This window comes from Schistocerca gregaria, chromosome X, assembly GCF_023897955.1.
Source record: "Schistocerca gregaria isolate iqSchGreg1 chromosome X, iqSchGreg1.2, whole genome shotgun sequence".
Lineage (NCBI taxonomy): Eukaryota > Metazoa > Arthropoda > Insecta > Orthoptera > Acrididae > Schistocerca > Schistocerca gregaria.
The window spans coordinates 498662031-498684028 of NC_064931.1; the positions used below are offsets into that span (position 1 = coordinate 498662031).

Genomic DNA, 21998 nt, shown 5'->3' on the forward strand with positions numbered 1-21998 from the left:
GTGTACAGGTACAGCTGCTTATGCAGCTTCAACACGATACTACAGTTCATCTAGAGTAGTGACTGGCGTACTGTGACGAGCCAGTTGCTCGGCCACCATTGACAAGACGTTTTCAATTGGTGAGAGATCTGGAAAATGTGCTGCCCAGGGCAGCACTCGAACGTTTTCTGTATCCAGGAAGGTCCGTACAGGACCTACAACATGCGGTCGTGCTTTATCCTGCTGATATGCAGGGTTTCACAGGGATCGAATGAAGGGTAGAGCCACTGGTCGTAACACATCTGAAATGTAACGTCCACTGTTCAAAGTGCCGTCAATGCTAACAAGAGGTGACCGAGACGTGTAACAAATGGCACCCCATACCATCACGCCAGGTGATACGCAAGTATGGCGATGACGAATACACGCTTCCAATGTGCGTTCAAAAAATGGTTCAAACGGCTCTGAGCGCTATGGGAGTTAACTTTTGAGGACATCAGTCCCCTAGAACTTAGAACTACTTAAACCTAACTAACCTAAGGACATCTATCACACACATGCATGCCCGAGGCAGGATTCGAACCTGCGACCGTAGCGGTCGCGCGGCTCAAAACTGTAGCGCCTAGAAACGCTCGGCCACGATGGCCGGCAATGTGCGTTCACCTCTATGTCGCCAAACACGGATGTGACCATCATGATGCTGCAAACAGAACCGGGATTCATCCGAAAAAATGACGTTTTGCCATTCGTGCACCGAAGTTTGTCGTTGAGTACACCATCGCAGGCGCTCCTGTCTGTGATGCAGCGTCGAGAGTAACTGCAGGCATGGTCTCCGAGCTGATACTCCATGCTGCTGCAAACGTCGTCGAGCTGTTCGTACAGATGGTTGTTGTCTTGCAAACGTCCCCATCTGTTGACCCAGGGATCGAGACGTGGCTGCACGATCCGATACAGCCATGCGTATAAGATGCCTGTCATCTCGACTGCCAGTGATACGAGGCCGTTGGGATCCAGCACGGCGTTCCGTATTACCCTCCCGAACCCACCGATTCCATATTCTGCTAACAGTCATTGGATCTCGAGCAACGCGAGCAGAAATGCCTCGACACGATAAACCGCAATCGCGATAGGCTACAATCCGACCATTATCAAAGTCGGATACGTGATGGTACGCATTTCTTCTCCTTACACGAGGCATCACAACAACATTTCACCAGGCAACGCCGGTCAACTGCTGTTTGTGTATGAGAAATCGGTAGGAAACTTTCCTAATGTCAGCACGTTGTGGGTGTCGCCACCGGCGCCAACCTCTTGTGAATGCTCTGAAAAGCTAATCATTTGCATATCACAGCATCTTCTTCCCGTCGGTTAAATTTCGGGTCTGTAGCACGTCATCTTCGTGGAGTAGCTATTTTAATGGCCAGTAGTGTACCAAATGTGCCTTTATGTCCAAAACCAGTGGTAACTCGTTGCGGTACGTGGGTTAAAGCTGTGTTGTTTTACAATGAACATTTCGAGGCTATTAGATGGGTAGTAAACTACTTCGATAGCGCAGTAGCTTTGGCAGTTTGCCAGTGCAAGGAAGCTTTTAATGATCTCGGTATTAAAAAAGACATTGCTGTGGTTAGCACTTATTTTTACCATATACGTGCAAGTATTAAAAAGCTTGAAACTCTAGGTTTGGCGTTGAATGAATCTATTCAGTTAATGAATCAAATTATGCTAGTGAGCTCCTCACTGCCGGACGTATTCTCAAGAAAACTTAAAGAAAAGTCTGAAAACAGTTTAAACAATAACCCAGGCTTTGAACTCTTGCGCAAACTGATAGTTTTATTAATGGGACGGGTGAGCTTTTACCAGAAACAATAAGTGCCAACAAAGCACCCAAATTCAAATACTAATGGTTCAAATGGCTCTGAGCACTATGGGACTTAACGTCTGAGCTCATCAGTCCCCTATAACTTAGAACTACTTAAACCTAACTAACCTAAGGACATCACACACATCCATGCCCGAGGCAGGATTCGAACCTGCGACCGTAGCGGTCGCGCGGTTGCAGACTGTAGCGCCTAGAGCCGCTCGGCCACTCTGGCCGGCTAAATTCAAATACTGCCCAGTTACCTCAGTTGATGCAGAACGGGCCTTTTCCGCTTATAAAAATGTTTTGAGTGATCGATGACACAATATTTGGAACAGTACTTGGTCGTTTATGTTTACAGTAGTAGAAAAATATAAAATAAATTGTAAATGATACTTTGGTCCAATCGTATTAATTTATAAGTTAATACTGTTCAAAAAAATTCATGATTGTTTGTTGTTTTTTAAATAAAATGTTACGGAGTTCTTGAGCGTGCCCCTCTGCGTGCGATATATCTCAAATTTAGTACTGTACATATCAATTGTTTCGCTGCGACTCACTCGTAACGCATCCGCTTGTTACCGACAACAATAACAAAGAAGGAATAATTCTTGAAACATGGTATGCGGCCACATTTTGCAAATTTGTAGAAAATAATTCCAGAAAGGCCCCCTTGTAACCTCTACCAGAAAGTACTCAGAAAATGATATCAGCGTTCTATATGTACCGATTTTTCGCGGTGCCGGCGCTCTTCCCCGTAATTGATATGCACAAGTTCGACTTTCAGATATAATGTACGCCGTAACTACCATGTTGTTTTATTATTTGATGTTGCATATTTCGCCACTTTTCATGCATTTTTAAGCATTTTTAGTGCATATTTGCATGCATATTTTAAGGTTTTTATGATGCATATAATCCGGTCTCTAGTTATAACATATGTTATACTTCAATAGAAAATTTCAGAATGGCTAATTATTGCAGTTGTACTGTACACAGTTGAACAGGTCTTATGAACCGAAGATGGTCTGAGTTTGCCCGAAATCGACAGTCTAAACAAAATAATGAATACAGCTCTGCATTGTACAATGTAGTTCCCAATATTTACCAAAAACCGTTCTCCCCATGGACTATTCACGACTGGAACTGGAAAAGGGGAGGGGGGGGGGGGGGGGGGAGGGGAGCGACAGCGATACACAGAGTACCCTCCACTATACACCATAAGGTGGCTTGCGGAGTATGGATATAGACGCAGATATATGTCATTCAAATAACCTTCCGCAGTCAGTGGGTATGCCCTGTTACCAAAAGTTTCCGGACTTCCGTACCTTTTCCTTCCAAAGACTGCAGATATGTATCAAATAGAATATATGATCTCAGTTTGCAGCTGTTACCGATTGGAACCGTTGGAGGGAAAAGACAAACAAAATTCTGGTGCATTGTAGATGCAGTTCGTTTCCACTGTTCCTAAAGCTCTGCTGGATCTTATTACAACAGTATACATTTCACACGATTTAGGGTCTGTTCACTTGACATACAATCCGACAAGCAGTCATCACGTACTGTATTGTTTTTTTCCCTTTTATTCCTGCCGTTTTGCTGTATAATTTCTCAGCCGTTGTTGCCTCTCTTTCTCTTGCCTATGGCTTGCCGATACATCTTGGCGACACATGCGGACCTCCTTTCTAAAGTAACCTAATTCTGCAGCACATGATAGTTGTTTATTTCTGACAGTCGCCATAGCCTCGTCCATTGCACGTTTTATTGTTTTTCCCAGCCTGTTTGCTCTCTCGGCGAGGATGAGTTCATCCTCTCGTCCCTCTGGTTATAGCGTTCCCTTAAGAGTCATTAGTCAGTTTTTTGAATATTACGGTGATGAACCGCAAATACTCTTGAGCTCCTGCGTCCTGTTTAAGTTCCACTACTATGTACGTTGTATTTTGATCACTTGTAGGTGACGCATCATCTACCTACCACTCTTTGATACCCTCAAAGTCTTGAGTCAAGTGTTACATCAATATCTGAACTAGATCCTGCTCTGTTTTGATATATCGTTGGGTTATTAGGCCTGTTTACGATCATGTGTGTGAATTCCTATTATATCAAACTGCTGAGGTCATCGGTCCCTAGACTTACACACCACTTAAAGTAACTTACGCTAAGAACAACACACACGCCCATGCCCGAGGGAGGACTCGAACCTCCGGCGGGAGAGACCGCGCAGTCAGTGACACGGCGCCTCTAACAGCGTGGCCACTCCGTGCGGCTTGGATTCATCGATTTAATCCATTAGATCTAGTCACCTAGCAACAGTGCAGTCACTACTCCACAATACAGAGGGCGCACTGACGTTGACATTCAAAATGTATTTTCTTTAGTCTGCCACCAGAACCGCGCCTTTCATACGCTCTAAGTAGCCACTTACGTCATCCGTGTCTTAAAAAAAATTCTTGTGAGCTTCTGAAACGGAAAATGTACAGTTTATATGAATAAATGAAGCACGATATAGAAAGTTCTTTCATTACACACGTAGTCGAATTTCACTGACGCCTTTCAAGACTTTCTCTCTGTTGTAATAAACTTGAAGTATTCAGCAGCAATCGATGCCTAACACGTAGGGAACCGATCTATTATCCAACCGTGTTGACACCCCAGAGGAACAATGTTCCTGGTGGTCCCAGCGACCACAAAGCTCAGCTGCGAGTTGTCACTCTACTGAGGACGTTCTCCTCTGAACGGAACTTAACGGTGTCGCCAAAGCTGGCTGTGTGGCGTCAACCGGCAGTCCTCTAATGTGGAACCCATTCTTCCATAAGACAGCGCCTGCGCTTTTGTTTTTATTATGCCAATGACGCCAATTTTCACCACATTTTGAATTATCCACCGAAATACGCTATGACCTTTGTAAAATTTTTGCCGTTCTTGTACCGCGCACGCCCACTCTGCTTGTCGCGGAATATTCACATAACTTACGTTATATGGCAACAAAGCGTTAGGTGGATTCATCAGTACCATTAGTTTAGTGTTCATTATGTTTTTTCACTTCCCAAACACATGAAAATGTACGTGGCTTTCATAGTGTATTTAGTATTTTTCTGCCATTACCTGACTACTTTTGATCATAACTCCTACAGTTCCAGACTTGTATCCTATCGAAGTAAATTTGGGAGTGCTTCTCTTGTTTTCCACAGCAGCTACCAATGTTCTATTTTGTTTAGTTTATTTCAATTCGTACTTCTAGAATTCTGGAACTAATACCGTTCTTCCGGTTCACGTCTTAACTGCGCTGTCTCTTTATTTTTTGCATTAATGTTAAAAATATTTTGCTTCTTTCTACATGCCACGACCTGCTTGTCGGATTAATGCACCAATTTTCTTGTCAGTGCAGGAGTCCTAACTCAGGTCTTTCAAAATCTGAAAAACCTAGTTTTTTTCTACATTGTGTTCATGCCCCTATTTGCAGGCTGTTCCACATATTGACAAAGCACATAATTTACTTATCTCCCGACATATGGCATTTTATTTCCGTGTGTGATGAAGCTGTTTCTTGAAACCACCTATGGAAGGAAGTATTGATATAAGAGAATTCATATAAACTGCCTGTGTTTCAATAGATTTTCTGGATGGAAGAATACATTCGTCTGCATTGAAGAGCGCGGAGGAATAATGTTTTATATTTTATTTTGATGCAAATAGTTTTAAGGTGACACCAGAGAAACTTCAAGTTGTCTTTCAAGCTTATTGATACTCACACGAAATCTTCGCTTGTACCGAGCATTCTAGGAAACTAGGAATACAGAAGCAAATAAAATACCATGAGCACCAGAGCACCAACTCCTCAAACCATTAAAGCTCTATCGTTAGACACAAGCGAAGTCCCTCTAACAAGAGGACGGCGCCTGCGCGGAATCACCAATTTCAACCACATTCGTGGTGTATACAGGGCTTGACCAGAAATGAAAATGACAGAAACGGGATCTGCAGATGGCCAAGCGTTTAGAAAAAATAGCATTTTTGGCGCTGGCCGGGCAAAGCATGAGCTTTTTATGTTAACGTAACTTCCGAGCATTGGTTGGTCTGGCGCAGAGGAAAAAGTACTGAAGGGTAATCAGAGAGTCGTTGGATTGTGTCCCTGTGCGGAAATATTGTATTTAAACTTTCAATTTTTTACGTTACTTACACTACAAACAAACTTAGACAGTTCCCGATATATTGTATTCGATGTGATGAGATCGTATGTGCAGGATAACAAATTTCTTCTGTTAATTGACTGTTGGGGACGACCAACAAATCCACAATTACACGACAAGATTTTTCGATATGATGAAGGATTACTGTCACCCATTATTCAAGAGATTACACACAAATGCACACCATTAGTGCAACACTGCCTGTTTTATCGGGAGCTAAGAAATTTGCATTACGCATGAAATGGCTCAAATGGCTCTGAGCACTATGGGACTTAACATCTGAGGTCATCAGTCCCCCTAGAACTTAGAACTACTTAAACCTAACTAACCTAAGGACATCACACACATCCATGCCCGAGGCAGGATTCGAACCTGCGACCGTAGCGGTCGCGCGGTTCCAGACTGAAATGCCTAGAACCGCGCGGCCACACCGGCCGGCATTACGCATGATTTGCTGTCAAATCAAGCGATGATAGATAACAGTTTGCGAACCAAAATTGAGTTTATTTTTGCGTAGAAGCTTTAAAACAACCATCTAATTGTATAAAAATGCGGCGTTTATGACGTGTGCAAGATGCCGACAAATCTACTACTTCCCCTGTTTTTGCGATGAATATTGCCACAACACATGTAAACGATCTACTGTAAAATAATACAAGTGTCTAATTTTATATACGAAATTCCCGTGTATGCTTTACAGCCTTTCTTCAAAATTTATTCGCAATCCCAAATTTTTGTTTGTCATTCCCTTTCATGACTTTTATGAAAATGTTGGTACATACAATACATCGACAATTATTTCGGTATACTTGTAGTGTAAGTAAAGCAAAAATTGAAAATTAAAAAAAAGGTTCCAGGTTGCGACTGGACCCACGGATCTGTACTTTTTCAGCTGCACCAACCACTGCCTGGAATCATCGCTAACATAAATGGTTCACGCCTTGCCCAGCCCACGCCACAAATGCTATTTTTTCTAAGCGCTTGGCCACCTGAAGTTCCCACTTATGTCGCTTAAATTTGTGGCAAAGCCCGCAAATAGACCAAAACTGGCCGACAACGGTGATGACGAGTATGTGCAGTCCTCTTGTAAGTCTACTGCACGGGTTTCAATAAAATGGAAATGTTTCGCTGTAAATCACATAAAAGTGTACGCATTCTCACAAATTGTTCTCACACAAAATCATCGTTTTATATAATCAGTAGTATAACAAAACAAGAGGTTACACTACCGGGTTCCCGGGTTCGATTCCCGGCGGGGTCAGGGATTTTCTCTGCTCGTGATGGCTGGGTGTTGTGTGTTGTCCTTAGGTTAGTTAGGTTTAAGTAGTTCTAAGTTCTAGGGGACTGATGACCATAGATGTTAAGTCCCATAGTGCTCAGAGCCATTTTTGAAGGTTACAGTACGCTTTTCGCGACGTCTAGGACATTTTGATGACGTGGGTCTTCAACCCAAGACAACGCCAGTGACGAGAAACTCAAACTTTGATGACCGAGTGGAATGTCAAAATTATTAAGACATGGGACTCGTACCGAAATAAGCGGAGTTCGAATTCCTTTCTGCTAATCAGATTCAAGTTTATGATGGTTTCACTTAATACCTTCAGGCGACTGCTTGAATGGCTTCTATATGCAAGCAACGGGCGAACTCTTTCGTCATTCTCGACCAACCCTGTCTCCGTATTCGAAGTCGGTAACGCACGCCAGTGCGGTGACGCTCCACCGGAAGTGATCCGTTTGGTTCCTGGTGGCCGCCCACAGGGGAAGAGGTACTGGCATATACGAGGATTGCCCAGAAAGTAATGCACCTCATATTTTTCTCAGCTGAAAACAATGCCACGATTGCGAAACGTTACGTATGTATTATTTGAAGTCTATTGAGTGAGCGCGCCAAGTTTCCGTCACTTTCGACAGATAGCGTAGCTGTAGGACAGTTTCGAAATGGCGTCTGTAGGTGACGTACGTTACAAGCAACGTGCCGTCATTGAATTTCTCACTGCAGAGAGGGAAACTGTGGGAAATGTTCATAAACGCTTGTGCAAAGTCTATGGAGCATCGGCTGTCAGCAGAACAGTTAGTCACTGGGCACGGAGGGTGAGGTCATCAGAAGGCGGTTCGGCGGAGCTCCACGATTTGCAGCGGTCGGGGAGCCCATCCACGGCTGTCACACCTAACATGTCATTCACGAGGACAGACGCATTACTACTCGCCAGCTAGCACTGCATCTGCCAATGAGCAAAGGAAGTTCACACAGTGAAGCACTGACTCCGCCACCAGGACAAGGATTGGAACCGACAGAGCATACACGCCCTTGTTTCGCTCTGGAGGATGACCATAGAATGGGATGGAGGTTACGGGGAAATATAGGGTGGGTAGATAAAACACCATTCTTCCTTGTGTGTTCAAATGGTTCAAATGGCTCTGAGCACTATGGGACTTAACTTCTGAGGTCATCAGTCCCCTGGAACATAGAACTACTTAAACCTAACTAACCTAAGGACATCACACACACCCATGCCCAAGGCAGGATTCGAACCTGCGACCGTAGCGGTCGCGTGGTTCCAGACTGTAGCGCCTAGAACCGCTCGGCCACCAAGGCCGGCTTCTTGTGTGTAATTCTGAATATGTTCAATAAAGAACTGTTGAAGAAAACAAAATGCTGTGCATTACTTTCTGGACGACCCTCGTATAACGCTATTTGGATATACACTACGCGATCAAAAGTATCCAGGCACCTGGCTGAAAATGACTTACAAGTTCCTGGCGTCCTCCATCGATAATGCTGGAATTCAATACGGTGTTAACCCACTCTTAGCCTTGATGACAGCTTCCACTCTCGCTGGCGTACGTTCAATCAGGTGCTGGAAAGTTTCTTGGGGAATGGCAGCCCATTCTTCACGGAGTGCTGCATTGAAGAGAGGTATCGATGGCGGTCGGTGAGGCCTGGCACGAAGCCAGCTTTCCAAAACAGCCCAAAGGTGTTCGATAGGATTCAAGTCAGGACTCTATGCAGGCCAGTCCATTACATGGATGTTATTGTCGTGTAACCACTCCGCCACAGGTCGTGCATTATGAACAGGTGCTCGATCATGCTGAAAGATGCAATCGCCATCATCGAATTGCTCTTCAACAGTGGGAAGCAAGAAAGTGCTTAAAACATCAATGAAGGCCTGTGGTGTGATAGTACCACGCAAAAGAACAAGGGGTGCAAGCCCCCTCCATGAAAAACACGACCACACCATAACACCACCGCCTCCGAATTTTACAGTTTTCGCCGTACTCACACCCTCCCATCGCATCGCCACATTGTGTATCGTGATTCGTCACTCCACACAGCCTTTTTCCACTGTTCAGTCGTCCAATGTTCATGCTCCTTACACCAAGAGAGGCGTCGTTTGGCATTTACCGGTGTGATGTGTGGCTTATGAGCAGCCGCTTGACCATTAAATCCAAGTTTTCTCACCTCCCGCCTAACTCTCACAGTACTTGCAGTGGATCCTGGTGCAGTTTGGAATTCCTGTGTATTGATGTCTGCCTATTAAACATTACGATCCTCTTCACTGTCGACGCTCTCTGTCAGTCAACAGACGAGGTCGGCCTGTATGCTTTTGTGCTGTACGTGTCTCTTCACATTTCTACTTCACCATCACATCGGAAACAGTGAACCTGAGGATGTTTAGGAGTGTGGAAAACTCGCGTACAGGCGTATGACACAAGTGACACCCAATCACCTGACCACGTTCGAAGTACGTGAGTTCCGCAGAGCGCCCCATTCTGCTACCTCACGATATTTAATGCTGATAAGGAGTACCTGGCAGTAGGTAGCAGCACAATGCACCTAATATGAAAAACGTATGTTTTTCGGGGTGGCCAGATACTTTTGATCTCATAGTGTAAATTCCAAATCTCTTCGTAGTTGCTCGTGGAATGATGACATGTGACACTGTAGATGGTGATGCGTTCGTGAAGTGGAGCCGTTAAAATCGGTTTGTACTATCCGATATTCGCGTCCTTAGTGCCACTACTACGATGCACTCTCGCCCTTCCTTTCATTTCTGTACTCAACCACAACAATGCAAACGTAATAGTAAATCGCACTAGAGCTCATCGTAGACATGCCACGATACTCTGTAATCGCATCTGACAATTCGTAACATATCTTACAAAGGTGATGGCAAACCACCACCTTGCTCTTTTATGCAGAACAGCAACGCCTTTATCTTCTGTGTAAGACTGATATTAGGAGCTCATCACCCATCTGGAATAGCTTTCCGATGCTAAATATCCCTCTGTCAACGAGACGTTATGCTGTAATCTTCCTTCGTCTTTGCTCGAAACGTTTTAAGCGCCACAGTTAACTGTAGGAGAGAATGTTGGACGTAAGACTTCCAAGTGAATAATGTTTTTGAGTTTCTTTAAGTACCACAATCTTCAGTGCTTTCTATAGTCAATAGTACACTACCACCATTCTCTCCGCGACAAATCGAGATTTTCTAGTTTCAGCGGCTGCATCCTCAAGTTGAAACATCTTGATTTGGTATTATAAAGCCATATTTGCACGTGCGTGGATATCTGTGTTGGAGCTTGTGGCATTATTTGAGATCGGCGTGTATGTAAATGATTAGAGCTGTAATTCTCTGTGGCTGATAGAAAGGCGACCTGAGTCCATTAGTGTTGTTCGTATTTAGCGATTTTATCAGGCCTGGTAGGGTGGATAAGGAGGGGAGGATAAAATGTGGAATGACGACTGAAGAACACGGGGATGCCACTTACCCGCCTGAAACTGCATTATCAGCGCCTGACAGAGTTTGAAACGAACCGCATTATTGGTGCCCATTTCGTCGGATGGTCTAACCGTGCGATACAAGTATTTGTGGGGCATTCTGATGTGACAGTGACCGGATATTGGAATACGTGGGAACGTGAGCGCGAGTATACTTGTCCTGGAGGTTCCCGTCGACTGGTTGCTGTTATCTTCTCTCAGCCAGCCAGGGTGGCCGAGCGGTTCTAGGCGCTACAGTCTGGAACCGCGCGACCGCTACGGTCATAGATTCGAATCCTGCCTCGGGCATGGATGTGTGTGATGTTCTTAGGTTAGTTAGGTTTAAGTAGTTCTAAGTTCTGTGGGACTGATGACCTCAGAACTTAAGTCCCATAGTGCTCAGAGCCATTTGAACCATTTGTTATCTTCTTTGTAAGAGTCAATCTATATTTTGTATACAGCCACGGGCTCAGAATGTCAGTTTCCGACAAAACAGCATTAAATTATAGGAACTGAGATCCGTCTTTTATGGAAACAACTAATCTTTATAGTGTTGAAATATGTTTCGACACTATTATGTCATCAGAAGTGGGTGCATTTAATCGTGTTTTATTCTCTAGAATGTTAGGTTCTGTACGATCTTCCTTACATTAATTTGCAACAAATGAACATGCGGATGAGAACAGGTGCCACGAAAACTATGGCAAGCTTCACAATAATGTAATGAAATTCGTACATAAATAGAATTCTAGATAATGGACCTGACTCAAGGTAGCCAGTTATGGTAGCGCCAATGTGTCGAAACATATTTGGGCGTTGAAAAGAATAGTTGTCTGCGAAGTAGGTAGGTCTGAATTCCTATAAATTACAGTTCGTGCAATGGTGTGACAAAAAGAAATGAAGTTACTTACGTACCATGTTACGAGCGGACTTCAGAGAGTAAATTACATATTATTGTGGCATGCCAAGTAACCTTTATTAAACTTCAGAATAACACAGATATATGACCCCATTTTCTAACATAGTCATCAAGTGTCACTAAACAACAGTCCGAAATTTCTACAAATCGGTCATTTTCTCAACGATTGGAATTCGCTCCTTGGTCGCGGAACCATTCTAGATGTTTAGTCCATTCTAGACTGTTGTGCGAATGGTTGGAATATCTCTTTCTCCTCTGATGTTCTTTCAAGCTGCTGAAAAGAAGGAAATCCCGTGGTGCAAAATCTGCACTTCCCTATCGGCATTACTCACGACTTTGCGATGTCACTCAAATTTTTGGCTCCGTTTCACTACCGCTGGACGCGGTAACGCATTTGGTGAGTACACCGCTAGAATTTCTCGGTGAATCTGTGGGCAATTTAGACGTTTTGCTCACAAGAATCGCACTGTCCGGCGTACTTTAACTCTGGATTACGTTTCATTTTGCCGCGCCGTTCCAATCGCACACCGTGATCAACCTATTATCATAACTGCATCAGAACTGTGTCTTCCGGAAAACCGGAACATGTACTTTCTTCTGGCAATGCGCCACTCTTGTTGCACGTGTACGTAGCGTGGTACGACATGTGTAACTCACTTTCTGAACTCCCTACCTGATATAAAGTTCGTACACTGCACGCTTTGACCGCTGATATTTATATTGATTGGCTTTATGGCTTTTATTCCTTGGTCTAATACACAGAAATATGTCTCAGACCAGGCCTGTTCTGAATGCGGCTAGGCGGGCGCGAGCGCCAATGTGCGTTGGCCGCCTGGGTGATGAGCGCTCGTAGTAAAATGGGATGGTTGGACGTCATTATGTAGTGCAGGGGAAATACAAACTGAGCGCTGCCTTCAGAGAAATGACCGTGTGTTAAGTTCGCAGTAGCCTCAGACGCAAGCGTATATACAGTACTTAACCCTCCACAGGTCGCGTGTTGCAGTCGGTACAATAGCCAGACACGTAACGATTAAAATGTTTATGTATCTGCAACAAACGGGTGAAGAGGGGCTGGCGGCAAGAGCATTATCGCGACGAATAGCTGACGCCAGTATTCCGAGAATATGACCGGGAAAGATGGGTAGTTAAAACAAGCCAGTCGTTTTACACAATACAACGACACGAACGGTGAGGTTTAATGGCCCAGTGCTTAAAAGTGGAGAAGAGCTCTTTTTAAATCTATGAAAAGCAGCATTATGGCCGTGTTAGGAACTTCAGAGCTCAGCTAGATACACCAACATCAATTTACAACACGTCAGTGCTGGATGTCTAGCTGCAGTTAGAACTTACAGACCTGCATTGTGACAGGCAGTTGCGTGATATATTTCGTGATAAAATAAGCGTTGTAGACTTGTGTAAAATGCTTACGCAACAGAATTTTCCACGACGTCACAAGTTGGCAGCTACGATTATGTTGGTCTTTGGACCTACATACTTGTGCGAGCAACTTTTTTCCGCAACGAAGAGAACCAAATATACCCACAGGAGATCAGTCACAGACCGCCACTTAGAATCTCATCTTCGTACTAGTAGGGTTCAGAAAGTGATACCAGAGACTGATGCTTTAGTGAAAAGCAAAATAAGTAGGAATCATTGTCAGTCTGCATTTTTATTTTTAACGTGTGAATAAAGTAGTCATATATATAGAAGTCTATGTCAATTTAAACTTAGTCCTAAAACGACATCATCAGAAGGCAGCATCAGTAATAAGAGCTATCACATTTCCTACCTTGCTGCCCTATGTCCTTCGCTTCGTCAGTTAAAAGAAATGTAAGTTCCATTTCATTGTCGCTTATCGTCAGTGCATCAGTCTTGGAGAATACATTAGCCACAAAATGCATTAATTAACCACCGCGAAGTGACGCATCTCCGTAGATCTAACATTAACTGCCACGGGATAGGCTCGTTGACAATATTTCTCGTGCCGAACTGCCTTGTACCGATTCCTCCTCTCCTCGCTTTTCCACCCACCGGTATCACTGCTGAGGCGTGAGGGCGAGCCAACACGCACGGTCAAATCGGTGAACTCTCCTACCTTACTCCACCGCCTAATACCCATAAAATCAATATCACTCGTTATTAAGTTGTTGCCATAGATTGTTCATTGCTAAACAATAGTGGCATCACCTTACGCCACTATCTGATAATCCTATGAACTTCCAAATTGTAAGATAATAATAATAATTTCGTGTGGCTCAATGAATTTCGACTGACGCCATCCCGTCCGCTCTACACCAGATATCCAGCTGGGAAATTGTAAGTTGGAGTTTAACGTGGAAGCCGGAACACATGTCCCTCCTGGAAATTTCTCACGTTGTAGACGAGTGAAGGCTAAATTAAAGATAGACCCAAAATTTCAGGCCGATCAGGATCCGATCTCGCGACCTCTGGGTTTCCAGGAATGCCCTTTATCACTAGACGACCAGGCTCGACGATTAGAGGATAAAGCATAGTTAGCCGGCCGCTGTGACCGAGCGGTTCTAGGCTCTTGAGTCGGAACCGCGCTGCTGCTACAGTCGCAGGTTCAAATCCTGCCTCGGGTATGGATGTGTGGTTTAAGTAGTTCTAAGTCTATGGGACTGATGACTTCAGATGTTAAGTCCAATAGTGCTTAGAGCCATTTGAACCATTTGAAAGCATAGTTATTGTTAACGCGGATGTATCAACTAGTACAACAGCACTGGGCTATACACTGAAGTGACAAAAGTCATGGGATAGCGATGTGGACATATACAGATGGTGGCAGTATGGTGTACACAAAGTGTAAAAGGCCAGTGCATTGGCGGAGTTGCTATTTGTGCTCAGGTGATTCATATAAAAAGGTTCCTGTCATTATTATTGCCGCACGACGGGAATTAACGGGCTTCGAAAGCGCAGTGGAAGCTGTAGCTGGACGCATGGGACATTCCATCATGTCAGGCAATTCAATGTTCCTAGAACCACAGAGTCAAGGGTGACCCGAGAATACAAAACTTCAGACATTACCTCTCACCATGGACAACGCAGTGGCCGATGACCTTCATTTAACTTCCGAGAGCGGTGGCGTTTGCATGGAGTTGTCAGTGCTAACAGACAAGCAACTCTGCACTAAGTAACAGCAGAAATCAATATGGGACGTACGAGTAACGCATTCTTAAGGACAGTGCGGTGAAATATGGCGTTAACGGGCTATGGCAGCAGACGACCGACGCAAGTGCCTTTGATAACAGCACGACATCGCCTGCAGCACCTCTCCTGGGCTCGTGACATATCGGTTGGACCCTAGACGACAGGAAAACAGTGACCTGGCCAGATAAGTCCCGATTTCAGTTAGTAATAGCTGATGGTAGGGTTCGAGTGTGGCGCAGACCACACGAACACTAGTTACATTCAACAAGGCAGTGTGCAAGCTGGTGGTGGCTCCATAATGGTGTGGGCTGTGTTTACTCGGAACAGACTGGGTCCTGGCTATGTTCGGAGACTTGGAGACTATTTGTAGCCATTCAAATGTTCAAATGTGTGTGAATTCTTAAGGGACCAAACTGCTGAGGTCATCGGTCCCTAGACTTACATACTACTTAAATTAACTTATACTAAGAACAACACACACACCCATGCCCGAGGGAGGACTCGAACCACCCGTAGCCCGTGACAAGGCGCCTCAACCCGTGCGGCCACTCCGCGCTATGCAGCCATTCATGGGCTTCATGTTCCCAAACAAAGATGGAACTTCTATGGATCATAATGGGCCACGTCACAAGGCCACAACTGTTCGCGATTGGTTTGAAGAATATTTTGGACAGTTCCAGCGAATGGTTTGGCCAACCCGATAAAGCCCGACATGAATCCCATCGAACTTTAATGGGAGATAATCAAGGGGTCAGATCGTGCTCAAACCTCGCAACGACAACACTTTCGCAGTTATAGACGACTACAGAGGGATCGTGGCTCAGTATTTCTGCAGGGACTTGCAACGACTTCTTGTGTCCGTGCCATGTCGAGTTGCCGCGCTATGTCGGGCCAAAGAGCGTCATACAAGATGTTAGGAGGAATTGCTGGACTTCTGTCACCTGAGGGTAAAACGTAGGCGGGGTGAGGTTACTCACTCTTGAGCGCCCAGACGTGTCTGCGGTCGGCGGCGTCCCTCAGCTGTGAGAGCTGTCCGCTGCAGGAGGAGTTGGAGGCGGCGGGCGGTGCAGCGGCGGCCAGAGCATACAGCAGTGACTCCTGCGACAGGAAGGCGTCCTCCGCCGCCGCGGCCGCCACAGCCAGAACCGCGAGAACCGCCAAGCGCCACATCGCTGTCAGCACTGCGGCTCTGCGGCCCTCTGTACGTGCCGGGCGGCCGCGCCAGACGTGGAGGGGGCTCGCGGAAGCCTTCCGGTGCCGTTCTCCTCCGCCACCGCGGCCACGAAGACCGGCCGCCCGCCGGAGAAAGCTCGCCGATCGCCGTTTGCGTAACACACGCTCGTTATGGAGCTCCGTGTCATCGCCATCTTGAGGGTACACAACACCACTCCTTTCACTTACTTCGAGCGCCTTCGATATTTACTGGATTTTCAGATGAGGATCTTTTTTTGCCATTATACACTTGTATTTGCACTGTCTACTCACATTAATGTGACCACCCGTCAGCAGCCTGCAGTGAGGACCGCTGCGAGATGTGTAGGAAGAGAGTGAGTGACGTTCTGAAGGGTACCGACAGGGATGTGAAGCCATGCCTACTCCGATGCCGTGCCCTGCTGCGCTAGATTTATCGATTGAGGATCCACGGCGCGAACAGCCCACTTTAGGTGGTCCCACATATTCTCGACTGACTTTAAATCCGTGGAGTTTGGTGGTCAAGGGAGTACCGTAAACTGATCCTGGTACTCTTCAAATGCACGTACACTGCGAACTGGGTGACACCTTGCATTGGTCTGCTAGTAGATGCCACCGTATCGTGGAAAGACAAACTGTATGTAGGATTGGACATGGTCCCCAAGGATAGATGGATACATGAGTGGATTCACTGTGCCTTCCAGAATTACGAAATCAGCCAAGGAATGCCACGAAAACATTCCCCAGACCATCACGACCCTTCCTCAGACCTGTACCCTTTGCTCTGAGGCGTTTCACGCCGTTCACGCCAACGGACAACTGTCCGACGGAACATAAAACGTGACTGGCCCCGTGCCACCACTCATTTGCTGTCCAGTTGAGGTACTGGCGTGCAAGTTCCATCCTTCGTCGTCCGCCGGTGAACAGCAGTCATACTGGGTGCGTGAACCAGGCGCCTACTGCGAAGTCCAATACACACCAACGTTCGCTGAACAGTCGTTCGGGGACACTTCGGTTCATCTGGGAGATCAGTTGCTAATCAGTTGCATGTCTATTCGCCCAAACACATCTCCGCAGCCGCTCTTCACACCTGTCAAAAAAAAAAAAAAAAAAAAAAACCCTTAAGGGGGCTCCAAGCACTATGGGACTTAACATCTGAGGTCACCAGTTCCCTAGACTTAGAACTACTTAAACCTAACTAACCTAAGGACATCACACACATCTATGCCCGAGGCAGGATTCGAACCTGCGCCCGGGCGGTTCCGGACTGAAGCGCCTGGAACCGCTCGGCCACAGCGGCCGGCACACCCCTGTCGTCTATGGCCTGTGGTGTACCATAGTTGCGTCGGCACCGATTTTGAATTACGTCATTTTGCCATGCACGGTTTACCTTAACACAACAGTATGCTGGCAGTGTACAGACTTAGCCGTTTCGGAAAGGCTTCCACTCTTGGTCCGAAATCCAATGACCATGCCCTTTTGGATGACAGATAAAACACTCCGTTTCTGAAATACGACAACGACTGCACTGTTGTCTGCGTATTACCGACACGCCTTATACGCTGAAGCGCCAAAGAAACTGGCATGCGTATTCAAATACAGAGATATGTAAACAGACAGACTACGGTACTGCGGTTGGCAACGCCTACATAAGACAGCAAGTGTCTGGCGCAGTTACTAGATCGGTTACTGCTGCAATTGCACGTTATCAAGATTTAAGTGAGTTTGAACGTGGCATTATACTCGGAACACGAGCGATGGGACACAGCATCTCTGAGGTAGAAATGAAGTGGGGATTTTCCCGTACGATCATTTCACGAGTGAACCGTGAATATTAGGAAACCAGTAAAACACCAAGTCTCCGACGTCGCTGCAGCCGGAAAAAGATCCTGCAAGAACGGAGCCAACGACGACTGAAGAGAATCGTTCAATGTGGCAGAAGTGCATCCCTTCCGCAAATTGCTACAGATTTCAATGCTGGGCCATCAACAAAAAATGGTTCAAATGGCTCTGAGTACTACGGGACTTAACATCTATGGTCATCAGTTCCCTAGAACTTAGAACTACTTAAACCCAACTAACCTAAGGACAGCACACAACACCCAGTCATCATGAGGCAGAGAAAATCCCTGAACCCGCCGGGAATCGAACCCGGGAATCCGGGCGTGGGAAGCGAGAACGCTACCGCACGACCACGAGATGCGGGCTCCATCAACAAGTTCAAAAATGTTCAAATGTGTGTGAAATCATATGAGACTTAACTGCTAAGGTCATCAGTCCCTAAGCTTACACACTACTTAACATAAATTATTCTAAGAACAAACACACACACACATGCCCGAGGGAGGACTCGAACCTCCACCGGGACCAGCAGCACAGTCCATGACTGCATCGTCTCAGACCGCTCGGCTAATCCCGCGCGGCCATCAACAAGTGTCAGCGTGTGAACCATTCAACGAAACATCATCGACATGGGTTTTCGGAGCCGAAGGCCCACTCGTGTACCCTTGATGACTGCATGACACAAAGCTTTACACCTCGCCTGGATCCGTCAGCACCGACGTTGGACTGTTAATGACTGGAAAAATGTTGCCATCGAGCGGATGAACGTTCACGGGTATGGAGACAACCTCATGAATTCATGGACCCTGCATGTCAGCAGGGGACTGTTCAAGCTGGTGGAGGCTCTGTAGTGGTGAGGGGCGTGTGCAGTTGGAGTGATATGGGGCTTCTGATACGTCTAGATACGACTCTGACTGGTGACACGTACGTAAGCATCCTGTCTGATCACCTGCATCCATTCATGTCTGTTGTGCACTCCGACAGACTTGGTCAATTCCTGCAGCACAATGCGACACCCCACACTACTTCAGACATTAGTCGACTCCATGCCACGTCGTGTTGCGCCACTTCTGCGAGCTCACAGAAGTCCTACATGATATTAGGCAGGTGAACCAGTCTCCCTGGCTCTCTATAACCTCCACTGTTAATGCCGCCACCTGAATTCTGTAAGTGGTTACTGCACTTTGACGTCGAAAATAGGCGGTAGTGACATTAGTGTGAAAAGACGGTGTTCTAATTAAGATCTCGAAAATATCAAGCTTCGACAGTGAAGCTTGGTGATGGAGGAGAATGCGTCATAGCCTGATCTCGTCGGTCGATTACTTCCAACATTCTTCACCTGTTACAGTTTACCAACATCTCAGGAACTCACATGTGGCAGTAGGTCCTCTGAAAGCCTTACACATGGTATCGGTGTGCAAAGACTTGGAAAGTTTCTCGAGACAATCTTGGCCTTAGTCTTATTTCCTAACGACCTAACATCACGAAACATGCAGTTCGATTGTCACGTTAATGTCAAAGACACTGAAAGAAAATGATTTAAATTCAATTAATAGTTCATGCAATGTGCTAAAATCACACATCAGACGCCATAACATTTGAGATCAAAACGTCTAGAATGAAACATCTCAGGACGAGCAATTAACGACAAATATCTGTAATAAGAAAATATAGCTAGCGTCGCACCCCTTAATATTAAAAAGGATTTCGACTTTCAAATATGCATCAGATGTCATGGTCTTAAATTTTCTTCCCGCACCTACTACGACGACTAGTCACAAATTTTTAATTACAGCCTCGAAAAAAATCAGACTGCGACAATGCAACTTGTTGTATAAGTCCTCCTCTACATAATCACTCTTCAGTGCAACACATTTTTCCCAACGATGGTTAACTGATGGAGACCTTGGTTATATTGGGTATTTCCGTTATGATGTTACAAACTTTCAAGGGATGATGGAGAAGGATAACTGTATCAATTTGAGATAAGGGACACTGATCCGAGAACAACCGACTCGCAAGCTATACCCTTCTGCAAGCTCTTTGCATTCCATATTTTGGGAGGAGGTAGTACGGACCAAAACAAGAACGATTTGTCTGGTAAACATGGGCTCTATAATGCATACCTTAAGGGGTACGAGCACTTGCTCAGTAGAAGAGACGTGTTTCACAGTAGCAACGATGAAAAAATGCTCATAGCTCTTAAGCTATGCGCTTTAGAGCCAGTGACTACTAGACATTTTTTCTTGTTTTGGTCGATACTACCTCCTCAAAAAATATGGAGACCCAAGAGCTATCAGTAGAAGAGGTCCATCGTCAGAGGTATCAGAGCGATTTTCTATTTTAACTTTTTATCTGGTCGTTTACCGACCAGTGTCTCTTACCTCAAATTGATACATTTACAGTTCGTAGCATCATCATGGAATCATCCTCTATACGTCCCTATTGTGGATGTTCGGGAAAGGTTCCACTTCGAAAATCACGACTTTGTAATTCTGGAATTGCACGGCACGCTATCCAAGGAAGGAGGAAGAAGCCACTGGGTGCCATGTTAGGAGAATACGAGAGGGAAGGGCGGGGGGCAAAATGTGATAGCTTAAAGGGGCAAGATGTGTTACTGTAACCTGTGCAGAATTAGCTGAGGAATTGTCGTGAAGCAAAAACACCCTCTTTGACAGCCCTCTTCTCAGGAGATTTCGTTGGTATGCTCCTGTGAAAGTTTGCCCCTTACGAGCATAATCTGTGAGCACCACACCATGACAGTTCCAAAAACACTTGACATCACCTTGCCATTGCTTTGACTCTGGGTCACTGTGATACACCCATCACCTGGTCACGGTGATTAGGTGGCTAAAGAAGTGATCTGGCTGTCCTAACACTGTTGCAACGTTTCAGCTGATGCTTCCTTTCGGAGGGCTTTTTAAGTGGATGTGAGCAGTCGCGGACGCCCCTGGGTGGTAACCTTTGCCGTGCTCGAGACATCATGCAAGACGTTGAAAACTGATCGATTCCCCATTTTAACTTTTTCCACTATATCCTCTATTGTGATACGTGGGTCTTCGACCACCAGGGCTCTATTTCTCTTGCGATTCCTTGATCTTCACAGACAGATAATTTGTCACTTCGTTGTTCATCATTTAGACTTGTTTGCCTACACTGTGCAATATCTCAAGAAACTGAGAGTGTTTGCTGGTTGTAACAACTGATCAGTCTACGTGGGAGTTGCGGGTCCACATGTACACAATGAGGCACACGCCGCTAAAGTTCAGATTGCTCATCTCGTGTCTCGCTTTTATGGTGGCATGAACTCTACTGGGGATGCTTTCAGTGAGGTATCTAACTGTCTACGGAGGAATGGCAACCCGTTTTTCCGCAAAAGCCGAAATCAGACAAGGCAGTGATGCTGGACTTTGAGATCTGGAGCCAAGTTAACTTCTAGGTCATCCCAAAAATATTCCAAAGGGTTCAGGACGGGAGTCAGGACAGGCCAGTCCATTTCAGGAATGTTATTGGCCAGAAACCACTGCCTCATAGATTCTGCATTGTCGTGCTGATACAATCATCGTCTCCGAACAGTTCCTCTACTGTATGCAGTACACAGTTCTGTAAAATGTGTTCATGTCCTTCCAAATTTAAAGTTTCTTAAACGCAATAAGGGGAGCACACTCTAACCACGAAATTCGTCCCCCTACTGTAACGCCACCTTCTCTGTACTTCACTGTTGGCACTACACACGATGACAGGTAACGTTGTCCGGGCTTTCGCCAAATTAGTCGTTTCCAGTTATCCACTGTCCAGTGACACCCCTTTTTATACCACCTCAAGCGTTGCTTACCAATGACTAGAGAAATTTGTCACATGACGTGCTGTTCGATCATTGAAACACATTCATTTTAATTCCCTATGCACAGTCACTGAGGTAGCTGGACTGCTTGTAGAACTTTGGAACTCTTGTATGGTTACTTTAGCTGATTTCATGCGTTTTTTTTTCAACAACACTCCACAATCCTCCATGGTCCCTGTCCATCAGTACATGAAGTCTGCCGCGTCTTCGTTTAGTTGTGTTTCTACAGTGTGTAGTACTCGTGGGTT

The 21998-nt window shown here is 45.5% G+C and overlaps 1 protein-coding gene across 1 annotated transcript in view; it reads right to left on the reverse strand.

Annotated features, from left to right (window-relative positions):
- Positions 1-16046, reverse strand: part of LOC126297521 (nose resistant to fluoxetine protein 6-like) — a 310627-nt gene extending 294581 nt beyond the window's left edge. Inside the window, exon 1 of the mRNA XM_049988414.1 lies at positions 15851-16046. Within this exon, the coding sequence (XP_049844371.1) occupies positions 15851-16043 (193 nt within the window). The 5' untranslated portion in view covers positions 16044-16046. The remainder of the gene's footprint in view (positions 1-15850) is intronic.
- Positions 16047-21998: the final 5952 nt, after the last annotated feature.